The sequence below is a fragment of the Leguminivora glycinivorella genome, chromosome 4 (genome assembly GCF_023078275.1).
Source record: "Leguminivora glycinivorella isolate SPB_JAAS2020 chromosome 4, LegGlyc_1.1, whole genome shotgun sequence".
NCBI lineage: Eukaryota > Metazoa > Arthropoda > Insecta > Lepidoptera > Tortricidae > Leguminivora > Leguminivora glycinivorella.
Genome location: NC_062974.1, coordinates 3149775 through 3172203, shown reverse-complemented (window position 1 = coordinate 3172203; position 22429 = coordinate 3149775). Strand labels below are relative to the sequence as shown.

The 22429-nt window shown below is 37.0% G+C and overlaps 1 protein-coding gene across 2 annotated transcripts in view; it reads left to right on the top strand.

Moving 5' to 3' along the window:
- Window positions 1–6347: 6347 nt before the first annotated feature.
- LOC125225734 (neurogenic protein big brain) overlaps window positions 6348–22429 on the top strand; it is a 206366-nt gene continuing 190284 nt past the window's right edge. For both annotated transcript variants that reach the window (XM_048129575.1, XM_048129574.1), the window contains exons 1-2: window positions 6348–6843; window positions 17415–17541. In XM_048129575.1, the coding sequence (XP_047985532.1) occupies window positions 6513–6843; window positions 17415–17541 (458 nt within the window). In that variant the 5' untranslated portion in view covers window positions 6348–6512. The remainder of the gene's footprint in view (window positions 6844–17414; window positions 17542–22429) is intronic.

The following is a 22429-nucleotide window of genomic DNA, read 5'->3' as shown; positions in this document are numbered from 1 at the left end:
TCGATTACATGTAATATTGTTGAAGAAACCTATACTATGAAAATAATCTTTACCATCCGACTAAACTTAAAAGCTAGCTAATGTCCTCATCTTGAGACCGGTCTAGCCAGCCTTAAAAAAAACCAGAAAAAAAAACTAGATACCGTAGATACCTATCAAAAAAGGTCACTAACATTGATGACGTCTTGACATACATCATCATAAATGACAACATAAAACATAATACCTACTTAAAAATAATTGTGTAATAAGTGTTATATATAGCAAGCCTATTTCTACACACGTTTTTGCCACTTTGAGCGCGATCATCGTTTTTCTTTTACCGGCATTTTACACCGTAGTACTGGAACTGGTAAGCTTCGGGGTAGGTAGGTAGTTTTTTCCTCTGAGGTAAGCACACACGACCGGGCCGAGTCAATGTTACACCTTCTTACTGTCGTATCAACCTCATTGCGTTATTCCATCATTATGCCATGGCTCACGGTAACCTGAGGTCCACTCGCATCGCTCATGACTCCACTTCCTGAACCGCTCGCTATGCTCGAGGTTCAATATTGAAATCTTTCGCTTGCTCGGGTATCAATATTGGCACGTGCGGTTAAACAATAACTTTGCCCCCTTGTAAATCAAACACCTCCCTATACATACCTAATATACCTATTAGGTAGTGTCACCTCGGACAAGCTTGAGCGAACTTCCTAATTGAGATACCGGCTCACCATGCACTCTGCCATCTACTACCTACTTTAGCTATTTTTTTGTGTGGTGGGAGCATACTTTTTTTGTGTCGCCTCTCCAACGCCCGGCGAGCATACTTTCGACGTCGCAGTCCGCGCGGCGTCGACGCCGCGTTAGCGCCGCGCCTCCTCGACGTCAGTGGCAGTAAATCAAAAGTAGCTTATACGTTAGTTCGTATGCCTTAACCAATTTTTTGAAAAGTTATTTCTATAATGTAGGTGCATCAACTTGTTTACAGAGGGTCTGTGGCCTGTGTTGTATCAACTACGTTTGACGTATTGCTTCCTCTTCATCGGAAAAACTGTCATTTCATAGAAATATTGTAAAAACACTAAACAGAGAATGTGTCGAAGCGAGAGCCATAAGCAATATTTACGCGTCTAGCGACCGTCATGATGCAGAAGTTAATGTTTTCTTAGTAGTTTACGTTTATTTGCACGCGAGACGTTCGCGAAAGATGTTCGGGACCCTAATGTTTTCTGCAGCACGGAGAACAAAAAAGTTCGTTTAACACTCTTTCTCAAACCCTAGTAATGCTCAAGATTCTACTTTTCGAAGCATTCGTTACGCTTTTGGTTGAATATTGAAATATTTTGCTTTTACATGGCTTTTAGTGAGTTTTCACATTATCCGATCCGATATCGGATGTAGGACCGATATCCCATACATTTAGGCCGCCATCTTTGATTTTTGCCTTTGAAATCCTTACGACATCCGATATCGGATCGGATAATGTGAAAAAGCACTTACTCTTTACTTACTCTTATTTGACAAATACATAATTTAACATTCTACATAATTATAAGCGAATATATAATACATCTTGTATGTGAACATACCTATAACATATTGAATTTTGATCCATAATGTAAATCCAGCCTACAAAATCACCTTAAAAATAATTTTAGCGAACCGCGTAATACTTACGTAACCTAGGTATATAGTATGACTATGTAGGCTATGTAGATTAGGTGGTGTCCTGCCGTTTCGCCAAAAAACGTTTCGTTAAATTTCATTTCCCAATAATCATATCGCAATAGTTTCATTTCCCAAAGTATTGTTTGCCAAAGGTATGTTTCGCAATGAATTTGTTTGGTCAAATTATCATTTGGTACAATTTTACTTAGTCAAATTTTATTTAGACAAAACTTTATTTCGCAAATGTTTTTAATGGCAAAACTTATATCCCAAAAACATGTTTGGTAACAATTTCACATCGCAAATTTCAAAAATATTTAGGCATTTGCATTTTCATTTCTACGGGATCTATTTAATTTACCGAAGATTTTTTGCCAAATTTAACTTATGACGTTTGACATTATCACATTAGAAACTTTCGCTAATTTTGTGCCACAGTTTAGATACCCGCGACAATCCCAGGTGGCTGGTAAGCACAAAGTAGTACTACATACGTGCGTAGCCGGCCTTTAAGATGGGACTTGGCAGTACGCTTTTTTCCAAAGGTCTTTATCGATAAAAAGCCTTTCGCGTGTCCGGCTGTTCCCGTTTAAACGTCGCATTTATCATTAAGTTATCACTTATCAACAAACTTGTTCTCTTTGAAATTTGGGAGCTTTGTTCTTTGAAATTTGTGTGAGTTTTCGTGATGGTGAATTTCGACTCACAATGTCCTACTAAGTAGGCACTTAGGGGTAATTCTCAAAATAGTGGCATCGTACCCTGCCATCACGTTTTTGAATAGAAAGTATGCGAAATGTATAATTTTCACATATAATTAAAATTTTCATAAGTAGGCATTAACGTGACACATCGAGGCCAACACATATTTTTTCTATAAATATAATACTTTTGTAAAAAAAAAATAAAGAAGACCGTTTTCTACTGTACCCTGCCTTGTCACAACGCGACACTGCTCAAGTTTTCGCTCTATAGATTATTAAATTGCAGTTTTATGATAATAAAATATCGTTTTTTGTAGAGAATAGACTACTATATTCTTAAATATACGTTGCACGGGATGTTTCGATTACTTTTGAACACTAATTTTCACCTTAAAAGTTTGTCCAGCGATATTTTCTCCATATCCTGTGCGTCCGCGGTATTGCACCTCACTCACACACAGAAAGTCTTATTGAGGCCCTAATATACGTAAAACACGTAGCCAGTATGGTTCTAGCCGCCGGTGTAAAGGTTTGTGTGTGAGGTGCTGCGGTCTTGTGGTTAGAAGTTTTCAAAGTGTGACGTTTGGAGTTTGTAACAGGTATGTCCACTTTATTCTGGCATGATTATTTTAAAATATTAATACGGCAGTTTTTTTACCAATAACATTTTAATGTTGTATTGAAGTATAACTATGTATATTAAAATTATGACAGTTGTATTATCAACAGTTTCGGAGATAATATCTAGTTAATCGGATTTTCACTACACCCTGTGTAACTTTATCCTGCCATCACTCTGCAGGGTAAAGTGACTGTTGACAGGATAAAGAAACACAAGTAAAAAAAAGCTATTTTGACATGGTTTTTACTAACTTGCAATGTATGTATGTATGTATGCTTGTATGTATGTTGAGGTCAAATCTTGCAACCCAATTTGAAGCAGAAATATTCAACCGACTGAGCTGAAATTTTGTATACACGCTGCGAATGACGTTCGCATATAAGCGCCGATATGGGGCATTGGGTCCTTCGATATTGGGCAATAGTCTGCTCAGCGCCGAAGCAGTCCCGACGAGGCTAGGAACCAATTTGATAAAATGTTCCTCGGAGTACCAATTTTGGTTTGAATTTAAGCCCAAGTACTTAATTTGGGGCGTAAGAAGGACCGCCTCACCGCCAATAGGCAAGGCAACATCCCTATCGCTCTTGCATATAGGCATTACAGAACCAGTTTGCATTTCGATCGGCGTATAGCGTCAACGATTATCATTTTGGCTAGGTCGGCAGCAATCACTTTCTTCGGGCAGTAGCCAACCTTTCCTTCGAAAACCACGTCATCGGTCGTGGCAAGTAACACCGCAAGCCCAAATTAATGCGCCTAACTGTGAGCTCAGTTGCCACTGTGGCTCTCCTTATTATCCTGGTACTTTCTTCCCCTCACAGCTACTATTGTGTCATCGGCATAACAAATGGTGATCATGCGGAGAAGTTGGACTACTCTGATAGCCAAGTCAAAGCCAATGCTCCAGAGCAGGCGCCCAGTACCGACCCCTGTGGAAAACTGTGGGTAGGTTATGATTATTATGAATATGCATGTGGGTAAGAAGAAGAATAAAGAAGTCAGTCTTGATTTGAGCACGTAGCCTGTCCCTATACGTTTATATGGCGCAGCCGGTAGGAACACCACACTCCATTCGTCTTTCTAGGCATCTTCCTCCTGATTCATTGAGCAGTACTCTATCTGCAAGGTAATGCCCTATGGTGAATGATGATCTTCAAATAGAAAGGCGCATCGTGGAAGCAATGCGCCTATTTTATTACCACATAAGGAAGAAAGCCGAAGTAATTGGCAATGTCAAGAGATACTGCGATAGCTCCCTGCCTTTTCTCTGCTAACAGACTGCTGTATTTATGCAGCGCATCAATTGCGTCTATCACTCCTCCCAGAACCCGATCTCTGATGTTTGGGCACGTGTCTTTCAAAATGCGTGCACAGCAGTAGATGAGACTTACGATGATGCGCTCATCATCGTGCCAGTTTCATCTAGGAGGGCAATGGGACGGTATCCTAAGGGACAGTCAGCTGGACTACCCTTTTTTCGAAAGGCACAGTCTGCCCACCTTCCAACGAGAATTTATACCCTCTCGGAGGCAGTCGTCAATGTGGCCACGTAATCTACTTCCAAGATGTTTAAAGAGCCAAGGCACACCGTCCGGCCCTAGAGTGGCCCTCATTTTAAATACTGACCTCATTATCTCGACATCTGTTACCAAGGAGACATCAAGGAGATGAACCAACTCTTCCACTGGGGCAGCCATTGCAGGCATTACATGCACAAGTACAACTCACATTGTGAATCATGATATGTGCTTTGTTGTTTTACAAGACTGTGATTGTAGGTACTTATTTATTTATTCTTTATTGCATATAAAAAAGTACAAAATGGTGTACATAATGCCTTAAGGCATTCTCTACCAGTCAAACACTGCAGGCATCGTGACTGAAAATAATAATCAGATATCACTTACTGTACTTCAACTGTTTTGAATAAAAAATAATGGATATTGTTTAAAAAATACTTTTTTTTGCTTTTGTTTCTACTTAAAGAAAAAAAATTTAATCCTAACGAAATCATAATAGTCGATATACGTTGAATTATTAGTGGTAAACTTGTTTTTTTATTCAAACTCTCTTTATCCTGCCACGTTTTCCCTGCTACCCTGTCTATTCACTTTCTCCTGTATGTCTAAAATTTCAACTCGCTATAAGTTCTACGTTTTTACGACTATTTCGTTCCCTCCTGCAAATTCCGTATCATTGATGCACTCAAAAACATATTTTCCCCTCACTAGCTCGGAAACACGTGTTTTGTCCTTTAATACCAGCGGGTAAAAACGCATTTTATCCACTAGTGGGTAAAGTAATTTGACCTTGAATAAAGTCAAATTAACTGCTTTAAAATTTATAAAAGTAAATGAATCTAGTAAAACAGATGATTTACCACCTGTGGAACTACTGGAAGCAGTGATAAACGCATTTTTTGCGTTGTAGTTTCCTCGCTATAGTGATGGGAAAAGTTTTGTGTTACACTCGGGTGCAAATGTATTTTACTTCTCGTGTGTTAAAAAACTCGCCAGTTTAGGATTATATTCTCGAACCACTCGCTTCGCTCGTGGTTCAACTATAGAATCCTTTCACTTGCTCGTTTTTCAATTCCACACTCGGCGTTAAAATACAACTTTGCCCCCTTGTATAACAAATAACTATTAAATCCAAAAAGGTACAAAAAACCATTTTCATTTTTTTTCATTCACTTTACCGTGACGGTGCCACTTTTTTGAGAACGAACCTTAGTAGTCAAGTCTATTCTAAGTAAGTATACATTTTCGTATTCGGACAAAATCCTTATCGGTTTCGATGCGAGGAAGCCTCAATTATCCTTGAAATCAGGCGACCAGCGTAAATGACGCAGTTAATGGGCCATTTCGTTAATGGCACCGACTATTACGTTCAGCTATTCCTATACTGATTTCAGTCCTTTCATTAGAGCAACATTGACGTTCATATGCGCATTGTAATATGCCTACTTGAAAAATAAATATTTCATTTCATTTCATTTCATTTCATTTCATTTCATTTCATTTCATTTCATTTCATTTCATTTCATTTCAACTACGCTGTCCTGTTAACTTTATTGATAAAAGCTAATAAGAAACAAATGTTATTGTAACTCGAAAAACCGCCAGAAGGTCATTCACACTCGTTATATGCAAATGAAAAACAACCCGCAAACTTCACTAACCTAAAACGCATGATGTAATAATGGGTATCCAATTAACTAGCTATTGTGATACAAGTTGGCGATTTGATTACACCCCAGCAGGTCCGGGACTCCGGGTGTAACAAGTGGAGCCCCCGCCATTCAACTCGTTCATTCAGCTTCACTCCGAAACCGGTCGCCGCGGCGTGAGGGCGTCCGTTGCCCGTGTAGGCGGGTTCGCGCGAAATTTAAGCATAAACAAAATAGAGTTTGCGTTTTATTTTTTTAGCGTCAGTGTTTTTTTTTATAATTAATTGTTTCGGATTCGTGTTTGCGTGTTATGATAGGTTTATTATAATTTTAATTAGTATTAATAAAAGTGGATATACTAATGAGAAAAATGGGTGAGCAATCGTTAAATATGCCGGATGAGAGTATAGAGCACCACATAGTAACGTTGTTTGAGAAGTTGGAAGGTTTGAGGAAGGATAGTAATGAAGGGCTGGCTGGTAGGGTGCCGGCCCGGTTGGAAGTGAGGACTCTTTCGCTGTGGAAGGCCGTGGTGGCGGAGTGCGCGGCCTCGTTCCTGTATGTGTTCATAGTGTGCGGGGCGGCGATCGGTGCTGGGGTCGGGGCTTCAGCCTCGGCCATCCTGATGTCCACGGCCTTGGCCTCGGGATGTGCCATCGCCACGCTGACGCTGTGCTTTGTCAATATTTCTGGTAAGACTTTTAAACATATAAGTACAATACAACTTCTGAAACAATCATGGAAAAAATATCTAAAATAAACTAACTTTTCAAAAAACCCGCAACATAGTGGACAGATTTTCATGAAACATGGCTAAGAACACATGGCTAAGAACACTCCTGATTCATTCATAATTCAGCTTTCAAACAAAAAGAAAACTAAATCTAAATCGGTTCATCCGTTCGGGAGCTACGATACCACAGACAGACACACACACAGACAGACAGACAGACTGACAGACAAACAAACAGACAGACACGTTAAACTTATAACAGCCTATAAATTATGTAGGTCACTCATTTTCATTACTGGTACAATTAAATTGTAGGTACCTACAATTTAATTACTTACATTTAAAACAAATAACACGCTCGAAATTCGAATTCAGGCAAAGAGAAGCAGAAACAAGACAATTTATACTCTTTTGGCTAACAAAGTATAGTGAAAGCATGCCGCCTGCCTGATGGTAAGCAGTTGCCTTAGCCTATACACTCGCGCAACCATGATTCGGAGAGCCTATTAGGTCTCCTTTCACCTGTAAAGACAAATCAATAACTGACCTAAATCAACAACGCCATATTAATTAATCTTTGTTTCAAAAACTTTTTGAATAATACAGCAGCTTTTTTTCTTATAAAATCAATAATTTATGAGTTACATATTAAACTGTATTCTTATAAATTTCCAAGTCGATATGGAACGCAATAAACAGCCCCGAAATCTAAGCAGCTGTCACCTGCCTACCTGGACCCGGCTTTCATATCAGTACGTACGTAGACACTTGTAAACATTTGTAGACCGTATAATGACAGAGCTAAGGTTGAACTTTACAAGTTTACACGTGTCTTCGGAGCAAAACTGCAGTCCGCATCCCACGCGATGCACATGAAAGGTCATACTCGCAACTATCCCACGCAATTCTGCTGCAGCTTGCCGTTATCAACGCCTATTTAAAAAAAAAACTGTTATTGTAAAAGTTTGTCTATGTAATAAATAAATATTACTGTCAGTAACGGTAATTAAAAGTTGTTAATTAAAACTTCCTAATAATTTGTAAATTGAAGACAAAGGAAACAAGCTTTCCTCGGCACTTAGCGATCGTCGTCGGGCATAAAGCTATTAAAATAGACTCGCTGTTGCCTTACTAAGCTTCCGAGGATCCTTGGCAAAAAAACTGGACCACGTGCACATACCTGCTTCTTTTTTTTTAAACTGATGCAAGGTGCGACGCATTCGGCCGACGTAGCGAGACTTTCAAAGCAAAAATGTAACAACTCTCTATAAACTTTCATACTAGTTTGGATGTTTTTTCTTTTGAGTAGAAATAGGGTTGTCTAGAGTCCAATTAAAGCCGCCATCATGTAATTTATTCCCACTCGAGCGATATTCGGATGAGTTACGTTACCGCTCGTATCGTGCAGATGTTCACAATTATCCCACTTTTTTACAAGGGTCGCGCCTGGCGAAAGTACTATCACTTTGAACACCGCGCATACAATTTTTAACCTTACCACGCTGTTATTAGTTATAAAATCTTGGGTTTCAAAATAACGCGTGTAAGTTTTTTTAAACGCATCCCGAGTGAGCTGTGGGGTAAACTTTCCTATGCTTAAGTTAAGATTATATCCACGAGAGACGAAACTTTGTAATTTAACCGCAATATAGCAGACCCGAGTTTGTTTGGCAAATTAAAATTCCATTCGCAACGAAATGGTATTTGTACCCTGAAATAAAGGAGATGATTTCCGGTCGCAAATTTAAGCAAATACTGCTTTCATTTGTATATTATTAAACAGGTACGAGTTTTGTAAATACAACGTCGGAAGTTACAAGGGGAAACGTCGCCGTGTTTTTAATGTCATGTCCTTAAATTATGTCTGCATTAATTATTCGTACTCAAGATCTTCGTGGAATAACTTAATGCAGGGTTATGATCTTAACAAGTAAAATTTATGTACATTTATCCTAATTTCTACCCAAAAAAGTCTGCTTTATGCGAGACTTGAATTTGTAATCAGAATCGAATTAAAATTTAAGGACGAAAAAGAAAAACTTGAGTTGAGCCTTCAACTCTTTAACAAGATAAAATCTCAAAGGATTTTCAAAAGAAGTGTTTTCATTTCCCTCGACTTTAGTTTCCTTTCAAGTTTTTTTATTGGTAACTTAAATATATAATTTACATTAAAATACCCTGAAGTGATAAATTCACCAGGAAGCTATTCAGATAAAGTGCTTTTATGTCCATAAAGAAACAGGATAAAATTCTTTAAAGACATAAATTTAAAAACGAGGCTATCATTATTAGATGCGACAGTAATAAGAATTTATGCTAATCCGGATCCAATTAGCAAAGAAAAGAAGCGGAATACGGGAGCATCAAAAATATGGGCGTTTATTTAATTAAATCCAAAGCTTTACCATATTTGACTATTCCGACCTTATTTTCCGTGTCTCATGGGGCGAATAACAATGAAACTCAACGAACTATCACATTGCTATCCCCATAAGTTTGTTTTCTATGTTCCTCGCTATAAAATAACTCTTTATAGCCAGTTATTATTTCTGGGCGCGACACGTGCACCCTTCCCCTCTTTTAAGTTTAACGCCGTGGACAATGACATTTTAAATAATATCATATCACGACAATATAGGCTAATTCTCGCCTCTCCACTTGTGACTCCGTGATGAATTTATAGAATGGCCCGCCCTAATTTTCACTAATGGGACTGGACATCCCTTTAAAGTTTCATTCATTCATTTTGGCTTATCTGTGACAGTTATGTTTTCCACATTTCATTCGCTGCTTCAATCGCTTTCATCTGATCTGCGGTCCAGTTTTATCCTTTGTTGATGCGTTTTTAATCAAGGCCTTTCAGGCATAGTTTTTTTTTAATTTAATTTGAAAGGTTGCTTTGACTGGCAGGAAGTGGTTTGTACCTGCCAGTGATTCAAAACGCCGTCTTTGTGCGCTTGTTTGTTGGTCTCTTCCTTTTGCGTAACAAAAGCGAATATATCGTTTAAGTCTTTGGATTGAGTTTGTGGTAGAGCTTTCGGACATTATTGTATATGAGTACTAACAAAACAAGTTAGAGGGACGAGGTTAAAAATATTAAGTAAAACTGAATAATTCTTTTCAGTTTTTAACCGCCTTCCAAATCTCAAGGGAAGGGGTTCTCAAATCGTCTGTATTTTTAACCGTCGCCTCATCTCTCAAGAAGGACGGTTATCAAGTCGTCTGTATGTTTTTTTTTTTACAGAATAGGTTTAAATTTTGTCCAAATTCTATACTTACTTTTTTACTCCTGGCTTGTCACTTAGCATATATGTACATCAGGGAAAAATATATGATCAGCAGTCGCATGGAAATTCGCGACGTTCTGCGCCATTTACTTTTAGACACTTTAGACTACTACGGCCCTATTGGTTACAGTAATTTTATTTCGGAATACCTACTGAAATGTATGGTTACGAAGGACAACAAAACTATGATTTCCTTAAGATAATGACTTATGACTGTTTTTCTGTCGATAATTAAGTACAGTCAACCAATTAGAATCCTAGGCCACTCTAGAACCCTGTCATATGTGTGGCCGAAGGGTGTGGTCTTTCGAAGGTTCCGGGACAACCTGCCGAATTCTACGCCCGGACAGACGACGCAACGAAGCCTCGACGTTACGTCCTCACCTAATCTAGTTAATATGTTGTCATGTGTTTTTAGTTACACAGTGCTTTGGTTCTTACTGTTATGCTGTGTACATATTTGAATTAAATAAATAAATATATACACACTCTGTCATATATATACACCGTGCTTTATTTGCTATAGAAAGTCAGTTTGACTTTTACTGTGAAAGGGTTCTACAGTGGCCTAGGATTCAGATTGGTTGACTGTACCTACATTTCTTTTCGCTTTTCGAAAATCATGTTCAGCATATTCAAGTACTTACCTAGAAATAAAGTAGACACAGTCAAACTTGTGCAGCTATAATAGGCGAATGATATTAAGCATTCTCAAATTCACGAAAAAAAATAATTCTTCCCAGTGACATTCTTGTCACACTTCACCCCCATTAGGACAAAACAACTCACTTTCAAAATGACGTAACCGCCGGGCTATTTCTATTCATATAAAATCTTTATACTAGAGCAACAAGTCCAACTTTCTAGGAATACAAAACAAGTTAGATCTCCGATTAGACAGAGCTTTTGGGCATCTAGAGACCAAGTTACACTAGATACCAGACAAAAATGTACCCTGAATGTATATATGCCCGGCCCATTTGTGATTCAGATCGGCCGCCGGTCCTATTATAGTTACCTTTACCTAAGTGCATTATAAAAACAGCGATGACACAAAATACGCGATCATGAAGCTGACGCAAGTTTTTTTTGTGTCTTTGTACAGTTAGTACACAGAGAGTCAATATTGGCACATTACCTTGTGCCTGAGATACGCATACCTACTGGAATTAATAAAAATATGTAGAGAAGTGCACATTGTCTATGAGTGAATGAAACGAATGATATTTATTTGAAATAAAATTGACAGGTGCATGTCCATACCTAAACGGCTGCTGTAGTCTGTGACATCTCTACGTGAAATGTTTGCGTTGATGATATTTGAATCAAAATATAACAAATGCGACACTGCGTTTTCCTACACTACACCATCACAATATACCATATGTGACCACGATCACATGCCACAAATGCCATTGCCAACGTAGGTCTCTGGACTGACCAATAGTGTTCAAATAATAACCTAAAGGATCCGTACAATCCGTTATATTTCGTTCTTCATTTTCACGGACTAGATTCATTCGGCTTTTGTCCCGCTTCCCTTCTCATTCGAATGATTTGGTTTAAATATCGAACATTTAAGACGCTACGATACCCCTCATTAGGAATTAGAGCCTCTCAAAGTTGGCAAAAACGGCTTAATTGAATTTGCCAGAAAGAAAGGCGTGGTATTCAAAACTGAGATCAATTATCCAAAAAAACGAAACGGTCCGACACAGATAATTTCCTTGTCATTCTGATTTCCAAATTTCGTAACGATTGGTTAAGTTTTGGAGGAGGAAACAGTCGAGAGCGGAACCTCGATTTTTGCAGTTTTTACGCGGGATTTCGCGCCTGAGCTGCAGTTGTCCCTATCGCACCAAATTTAGGGGCGGGGCTAAGTTTTTATATACGTACACTGAGATAAAGTGATGGGAAATACTCGACATCTAATGTCGATAATCTAGTGATGTGAAAAGTTATCGATATACTACGTCGAAATATCGACATACCGTGTTTGACGAACTTTTTAGTTAGAAATACGTACTATTATAATTATGTTCATATTTAAAATTGGTGGTCCAAAAAAGACCAGTCTGCTCCGAGACCACGGGGACAATGCCGTCCTTGAAACGTCGGAGGTTGTGTTTAAAACATAGTAAATACGCGATTAAGTCCCGTTTGCAATTTTAAATATGTGTAAAAATCGTGAAAGTTTGAATCTGTATTATATATTCTGTGGAAATACTAAGTCCATATTTTTATAAGTATAGGTACGTAACAATTGCATACAGGTATAGGTTTATTTTATACATGCATAACTTTTCTCGTCATTGGTTTACTAGTAACAATTATAAAGTTATGCTGTATTTTACGATAGATTCCACGAATATTAGGCAACTATTTGGTATTCGGTCTTTTCAGCCATTTTGCCGAAAATTTGGTATTCGGTCATCATTGTTTATTTATTACTATTCTGCCGAACACCAATTAGGTAAGTAGTTATATTAGTCATATTATATGTACTTATTTACACACAATAAAAACAGACATAATATTAATAATTTAAGTCATGTTTTAAAATATTTAAAAAAACGATGGGCCTTATTTAGTAATACATAGTTTGTTCAGGTTGGTACCAGTACCTGCCCTTAATAAGGCCCAGTGCTTATATTTCTTCTAAGTTTTATCAATCATGCCGTTTTGTATATTTTCTTCGCAGACATAGAATCAAAAAATGGCCTAAATAGTTATTTCTCTAAATAAGGCCCATCGCTCGCTTCTTAAGTTTTATAACTTTGTGTAAACATTGTGTTCATGAATTCAATCATCAATTTTTGAGATAAGTATTTATACTACGGTCTGTCGTCTAAAACACATTTATTCAGGACTATGCATTTAGGATATGATGGTACTCTAAATTAGAGGGGTTCAAGTCTTAACAAACAGTGCGTCAAGGTCAATGTGGTCAAGATAGGCAGACTTTATTTCATATTAAGTTTAAAGGGACAAAATTAGGTACTTAATTAAAGTAGTGTGGGGTAGCCTGCTGTCCTACGGGGCAATAAATATTATAATGTATTGTGTTTATGTGTATTGTGTATCATAAGTACTGGGCGTTTGCGGGGTCGCCTTCCACTCTGAGGCCACCACTCAAATACTGGCGCTGTTGATAGCTCATCTTTGAAGATTATATCCGATCCATCTCTATTTCCGCAGCGCTACTTCTTGGGTATCGAAGGTTGTGAACATGTGGACACATGGGCGGCATGGGCCTTATTTCATACCTGCATCAAATAAGACCCATAGTTTTTCTGTTTACTAATACTTACTTTTTACTTTTTTACTTACTGCACGAAATTTTTGAACCATTTACACTTATCAATTTATAAAATGTACATAATATTTCGAAACTTAATAGCCGGGCCTTGTTTGCATTGACATTATATATGCCCTTAGTAGGTAGATGAAATGAGTATTACCAACGTTTTAATTCTGCGGTAACAAAAATGCTTTGCCGAAAAGTATAAATAAGATCTAAATAATAAGTATAAATAAATAAGATAAAAGTATCTATACGTTTAAATAGCCTAGGTTTAAATTTAGCTGGCAAATTAGTTAAGCATTTTTATGGTTGGTATGCATGTTGGTAACCACGAAAAAATGCACATTTTATTACATTATGGTAAGTAATTAAATAATTAAATAAATATTGGGGACACCTTACACAGATCAACTTAGCCCCAAACTAAGCAAAGCTTGTACTATGGGTGTTAGGCGACGATATAGCGCAGGACACCATCGCGAGCGCAGACTTCTGGCCGAAAGGTGTGGTTTTTCGGCGATTCCGGGGCAACTTGCCGAATCCTACACTGGGGCAAACGACGCAACGGAGCCACGCTGTTACGTCATCGCCCAAATAAATTGTTTAGTTTTAAACTTGATTGTTTGTTTTTTTTTTTTCATGTTCTTACTTACTGTTTTTTTTTCTTTTTTGTTATCTAAGTTTCGTGACGCATTGGTTTTACTGTAATGTCATGTAAACATGTTTTTACTAATAAATAAATAAATAATACATACTTAAATAGATAACATACATACATACAATCACGCCTGTATCCCATAAAGGGGTAGGCAGAACACATGAAACTAATAAAACTTCAGTGCCACTCTTGGCAAATAAGGGGTTGAAAGAAAACGAAACTGTGACATTGCAGTGACAGGTTGCCAGCCTCTGGCCTACGCCACAATTTAACCCATATCCCATAGCCTGTAAAGGTGTAATATGTAGAACTATCTAGTATATAAGACCATTTTGTAACCATATTACTGCGAATAAACCATTTGTATTGTATTGTATTGTATTATAGATAAATACAAAACCATACTTAAATAGATAAATACATACTTATATACATAGAAAACATCCATGACTCAGGAACAAATATCTGTGCTCATCACACAAATAAATACCCTTACCGGGATTCGACGAACGACGAACGACGACGGGAACCGAAGACAACATTAAAATTAGGTAGTTAATTAAAGTACTTTGAAGTAACCTGCTGTCCTACGGGATAAATATTATAATATATATAGGTATCCATATATTTTTATTCTTTTCCTTCCGGCGACCGTCCTTTGTCACCCATGTTTCACAACTAAAGAGTAAGACGAAATAGACGAGTGAAGATGCTCTGACTGAAACAATTACTTTTCATATTATTAATGTTTACCATTACACACAGAGCACAATCTCATCGGTAAATATTGTCAATTTTACTTTATTTCGACGTGCGTTTATCATAGCGCTCTTGAACTGTGCTCTTGAATAATACGATTTTGTAAAGAAAATATCTCCTAGATACATACTATCAATTGAATAATACGATTTTGTAAAGAAAATATCTCCTAGATACATACTATCAATTGTGTCGCTTAGTTTCAAACTTGGGTACTTAAATCCATTCTGCTTTAAGATTGAATATATAAAAAATATATATTAACCTTGTAGCAGAATGGATTTATCCAGGTTTGAAGTTAAGCGACACAATACGCTTAATTCGGTATGTAAGAAATGCCTTATTTTTTGTTAAGTTACTGATGGGCCTTATTTCATACATGCAGCAATTTGGGAAAAGTGCACCTACTTAATGCACAATTGCACATGGACCCAATTTTTTGACCCATTTACACTTATCTAATTATAAAATGTACATAACATTTCGAGACTTTTAACCGGGCCTTATTTGTATGTAGATTACAGATGCCTTTAGTTGGTAGGTGAAATGAGTGTTATATACGTTTTAATTCTATGGTAACAGAAATGCTGATATGTAAGTATAAATAAGTTTTAAATAATAAAAATATCAAAAGTATATATACGTTTAAGTACCGATACCTAGGTTTAAATTTAGCTGGCAAATTAGTTAAGCATTTTTATGGTTGGTCTTGTTCTGTGCTAAGCCTTGTATTTCTAATGCTAGGTAGGTAATATGTATACACAACCCTAGAACATTAGAAATATAAGATGCATATGTAGCTTTCCATAAAGGTCCTTATGCTTCATAATTATGCAATAAGATTTTGTTTGGCAGATTTTTTGTTAGTATTCTGCTAAAAAGTTCTAATTACCTTGGAACATAATCCGGTGTCTGGTAAGTATAATAGGTACCAAATTGTTACCTAGTTAAATTTTCCTACGCTGTCACTTCTGTCAAACATGTGCAAAAAAAAAGAATAAGATTCACATACATTTTTGGTAGGTAGATACTGTCAACCAATTATGTAGAATCCTAGGCCACTCTAGAACCCTGTCGTATTGACACCGTCCTTTATTTGCTACAGAAGCCAGTTTTACTTTTACTGTGAAAGGGTCTAGATTGGCCTATGACCTAGGATTCAGATTAATTGGTTGATTGTACGTACCTACTCCTATACTTAACATGGCTTCTCTTTGAAATCGAAAAGGTTTTAGCTTTTTACATACCGAATAACTTTATTTCGCTAACAATGTGACTATCTTAAAAGAAATCATCTTTTAAGATAATCACATTATGTATAAGATAAGGAATTGTTTCTACCATTCCTTAAAACATTAATATCTTCACGGAGTCCAAAACATTATGCATGAAGTCCGAAACAAGACAAAATATAGAGAGCGCTTGAGCGCGAGTAAGTACTTGTGCCGGCGGTGGACGTGGGTGTGTGCGTGCGCCACGCGCACGCATACAGGGCCTCTCTGTGGGTGCCGCCCCCGTCAGCGCGACGGCGATAAAGACCTAAAAATCTCAAATTTGAATTCGTGCTTCGGTATCGTATCCTCTTAAAGCACATTCACTCATTCGTTCTTGTGAATTTAGCAGGTACTCCTCGAAGACGTGTGTAAAAGGCTTGACTCTCCTACTTGGAAGTTAATACGAGTAGATTCATAGAATGTTCTAGAGATTCTCAGTGAATACTCTCTATATTATAATTTCGCAGAACACTTTACCCTAGAGAAATAAGTACGTTACAACGTATCAAAGAGAGCGTAAACTTTACATTACATCCGTACCATTAGTGTGAGTAGGGTACCTTTTGTGTACGATATTTTTCCTTATTTTAATGTGTAACATAATAATACTAACGAAAATGTTAGTTTCATTGTGATATTTTGATTCTAGTTGAAAATTTGAGATTTATGTACATATCTCTATAACTGTGAAGGTACCAGCAGCGGCTGGTCCATACAAGCCGATTCCCACCGGCTTGCCTAAAATGGATTACTAGTAAAGTACCTAATGTTAAGGTTCTTTTTGCTCAGTGACCTCAGTGTTGCCTAGCAGAAATCCTTACCAGCCGCCACTAAGATACTAAAGTTTGAATTGTCTTGTACAATAAGTTTCCTATCTTTTTAACGGTTACTTCAGAAGCCGGCTACACGATATTTGCCCAAATATGTTTCGTCATCTCTTAATATGGTAAATAAAATGGGGAAAGCCCAGTATTCTGTCACATCACACGAGCCGTATGGTCACATGGTGGTGCGCGTAAAACACAGAACTATTATTGGAGAACATAGGCATACGTAGGCATGGCATGGTTTTTGCTTTGAGTTTAACTCTAAAGCAGCTCTTCACATAAATCAAAATTAATGTTTCGAATTCGAAATTTAAATTCGTTTCTTACCAAATGCACATCAACTAGCAGTGTCTGACTTAATACCACAGCGCTTCTTTCTTCACAATTTGTTTGAATTTAGAACATTCCTTTTGTTTTCCAGGTGCACACATCAACCCGGCGGTATCAGCAGCCCTATGTGTACGTAGGCGCGTGTCGCCATTGCGCGCGATCCTGTATGTGGCCGCCCAGTGTGGGGGAGCAATAGCTGGAGCTGCTGCGAGTTTAGGGTGAGTTGTAGGCTTTAAGAATCCACCACCAAGACCACTCAAGATACAAGATACAAGAAGCTTATTATTAAAACCTATTATCAAAGCCTTAAATGGCTGTAAACTTGCGTCAAAATTTGAATACGTCCTTCACTATATTAGGGACCTACCACATGCCTACCACTACCAGGAATCTCGTCTCTCGTCTAGTGGCCAAATTCCGCATTGTAACGAAATACACATGTGGTTATGACTTGTCTAAAAGGGGATAAACGTAAATTATAACTATTTCACAATGACAGAGCCCAACGCCCAACCAAAGGACCTGAAAGGAACTGCAAGAACGAATGATTTGAATGATCTGTCAATGTGTCATTCTTTGCAAAGATGGCGCCCAACGTGTTAAAACCTAGTGATATCACTAACAATATCTTACCTTACTTATAACCATCAAAACAACACTACAACGCAATAAACACGTGTGTAAATAATAACACAGCCATATAATCCGTGTTACTCAGCATTAACACAGCAATCTCGGAGCTGGCTTAGATTGCAACACAATACCAGCTCCAATTGCCAGCTTAGCCGTTTCCGCTAGAGTTGCACCGGCTCGTTCACTGAAATCGCTCTCAACTAGTACAATCTCCCAAATGTACTAGAGATCGGTATTTTAGTACATTTAGTACAATAGTACATCAAAACAAACTGAGCGTTCGAAGTGACAGTTTTGTTTTATCTTGCACATTTTCGCCGCTCTCTTTATGCTCTCGGTCGGTTGTAGTTCGGCCTGAGTCGGTCCCTCGGATCGCTTTACTGTCAATGTCACTCTTTCGTCTCCTTGCTTCCGTTATATTTCGTGTCTGTAGTAGGGATTGCAGTACCGGTACTGTTTCAAAGAACCGGGATTTTCGGTACCGAAGCAATATGGAACCGGGATTTCCCGGGATTTTCGGTACTTTCGGGACTGGTCAAATTTTTTCGCTTTTTCAAAAAAAACAACATATTTTTTGGCATTTTACATCTTTTATTATTATATTACCATAACCAAACCGCACCGCCTTCGCTCGGCGTATTATTTTATCTGCCTTTTTATATTATAATGAATCGGGAGATTCGGGAGTCGGGAGAACAAGCAAAAAATCGTGAAGAATTCCGCCTAAACCCGACTATCTGGCAACCATAGGCATCAATGGTTACCGTTGCAATACATTGCTCCGATTAAGCGATCTGCCATTACTGGGAGATGTTTAATCGCTTAGTAAAAGTAATAAGACAAATACTATTAAAGAAATATAATAATTGATTAAAGACCGGCAGTAGAACCTCACAAAATTCCAAAAAACATGTAATTTGAAGCAAAGAATGTAAACTAAAGGAAACGAAACATTTGAGATGGTGCACTATTTTTTTGCTAATCAGAGGGAACGTTCTCGAGAAAATTAGTCATTTTCTGGAAATTTCTGTGGAATACCGCCACCACCACCACATTATATGTAAACATTTTTTAAAAGTTAAGCATGTTTATAGCAGTTATCCTTAAAAGTTAAACATAAGCCATTGCCGACTTTTTGTCACGGCCTACATTTATGTATAAGAGCGACAATTCCACCATACATTATTTTGTTATAAGTCGATCGGTACGAACGGTCAGGGTTTTCGATTGAAGTTCTTAAGCAGCGTGATTTTTACCGACTTTTAGCACATATAGTCATGTTTTGATAATCAATTTATAATAACAAAACCTTAAACATTCCTCAAGAATCACTTTATTCATACATAGGTGAAAAACGCATAAATATCCGTTTAGTAGTTTTTGAGTCTATCGCTAAATTCGCGAACATAGTTTTATAACATGCAGAGAAATGAGTCAAATGAGAAGTTAATTTGAGAGAGAAAATATAAATACACAAATGAATATACACTACTGAACTGGCCAGCGGGGCTATCTAGGGTATCACGGTGGTCACGGCTGCCAGGCTGCCACTGCCACCCGCTATTAAATAGAGATTAAGCGCGAGTTAGTACCTATGCCTATTTTTTGACTGTTTAAATAATATAAACAGAAATAAATAAATTTTGTAGCAAGAAATGTCACTAAAAAGTATTTCCCGAAAGTACCGAAAGCACCGGGATTTTTCAATTTGATTTCCCGGTTCTTTGCTTGGCCAAAAATCCCGGGAATTCCCGGTACTTTCGGTACCGGTATTTCCCGGGAGCAAACCCTAGTCTGTAGTGTACTAAAGAATGGAATCATTCAGTCTAGTACAGTGGAGGGAATAGTGTATTTTGTACTATTAGTAAAAATACTACTCAAACCTAGTTTCCGCTTCAAAATGACTGTTCATTCTACTTGCATCAGACCAAACCCAGTCTAAGAGTAACTTCATATGTTTAACAGGAACATGTATTCTAAGATCAGGGTATACTGGTTGCTTAGCTACGGAAATAATAGCGGCGAAGTGCAGCTGTTTTCTTGAGTTTACTGTTTTTACGCTCATGCTCATTTAAGAGCTCATTAAATGAGGTGTTTATAGTGTGCTTTAGACGAATTTGTTGATAGTACATTTCTGAGTAGAGTAGGTGCTTATGTAGGTGTAATGTCACGCTATTACACTATATACATCGGGTTGGCTCGCCAATACACACCGCACGTCCGTGCTCCATCGCACTCGGACACCGACTGCCATATGTACTCGAGACACCTATACACTACATCCCTTTCTTGTTTTAAATTTTTTTTTATATTTAAATAATAGGTCAATTTAGTTTTAATTCAAATACTTGCCATGCTGTGCCGTGTATCTTTTTTTTTTCTTTTTAATGAACTACGTTTCTTCTAATTGTCTGCCCACTTTCGTCATTCCTAACTTGATCATCTCCGTCTTTACCACTTAGTACTGTATGTGAAGTAGTTATAATTAGGGATTAATTTTCTATCTTTAGTCATATGTTTAGGACATTCCGGTCTGAGGGTTGACTCAGAGCGGACGCTGCACCACCACCTGCAGTGTATACTCAAACATACTTGTGTGTTTTATTAACTACAATTCCTAGATGTCAGTCTCCTCCTTCTTCTTTAAATCTGTTACCTTTTTCAATTCAGACTGTTTTGAAAACTAGATTAGTACATTTTTTTTATATACATATATGATTGTTTTTTTTTTTCTTTCTTCAATAGCATACAATATAATTGTACAATGCAAGCATCGCACATTTCTCGCGTCAGCATTAAAATTAATATAATTATGACTTTATTGGAATTGCTTTGCATGGCTTGATTGCATTTGCATGCATTTAGTTATGTTTTATTGCAAATAAATAATGATTGATTGATTGATTGATCGCTGTATTTGCGATTACGCTATACATCGATTTATGCATTAGTTTATGTTTATACGTGCTCCTAGCTAGTACTCAGTATACCTTGGTTATCAATAAATTTATAAGTGTATCAAAAATCAGTGTTTCTATCAAGACTACCATCAACCATCAAGAATCATATCATCTAAGGTGTACGGCTCGTACAATAATATTTCACTAATTTCATACCTCTTCATGATTTACATTATTTTTTTTTTTAATAGGTCGCTTGTCAGGCGTCTAATGTATATTAGGTAATTATTGATGATAACATTGATAACTGATTGTATCGGCCCTATACTTCATTATATGCACCTATTATTGCTAGTAACTAGTAAATAGTACATATAAGTATTTAGTTATAGAACCTAATGTATCTGGAGCCTCGTCTGCCGACAAACCATACTCTGGTTTGGCAGAGGATAAATTTAGTTGTAGGTTTAGTTTTTGAATAAACATTTATTTCATTTTATTTCATTTTTCATTTCATCTAATGCAATTCATAATACTTACGGATATTATAATGTTTAGTTAGATCTACTCATAAATTTAATTATAAATTGCAGTGCATAGTTATTAAAACTTTTACTGTCTACTGTTTTTTTTTCTGGATCGAAAGGGCTCGTGATTCATTGCATTGTAATACATAGAGATACTATATAGAATATGCATTAAAATCCTATTCAGGGTCACGTATCCACTTTATCGTTTTATTGATTTCGTTTCATCATGATCAGCTTTCTTTCTCGTAGATACTTTGTACCACACAAAGTAATCAACGATTAATTTTCTAAAATAGATAGCTGTTCATATACTATTTAAGAAGTGCTTACCCAATTGACCCAATTATACTAACATCCGATTTATATCTACACAGTATGTATATATTTTAGATAACACTTTTCTTTTAAAGTATTTTATCAACATCTTTTTTTTAATTATTATTATCTCTTTATCTATCTTAAGATCTTAACTCTTAGGCTAGGCTATTTTATAATATGATTATTAAAGAAATTACAAAACCACTTTTTTTTTTTTTTGGCTGATTGGCGATTGACCATAGTCACACCCGATGGAAGGTGAAGATATAGTCGAAGATGGAGCTCACCGATTCAGTAATACTTAGCATATTCACTTTTATCTTAAAGAGACCGAGGTCGTATTTTTCTGGGAACATCTATGGTGGGAGTGCATTCCATTCCTTTAATAAAATATTATCTAAATTATTACCCAAATATTATCTCCTTCATTTACTTTCTTTGCGCTGTTAACCGAACAAATCACAAATCAGAAATTGACCGGAGTAACAGGAGTAACAGAATACTTATACAGCTCACCGAACTACGAGGTAACTACCTCGTAGTAGGTAAGCACAGTGTTTCTCCCCAGGTACCACGATTTGAATTTGTTTTTGCAGCTGTGTCTTTAAATTCCTTCAGGAGATGTTATATCTTGACAGACTCAGCGTTTATTTATGTGTCACACGGAGAGAAAAACAACTAGATTTAATGTTCGTTCAACATTTCTATTTTTTTTTTTGTTAAAA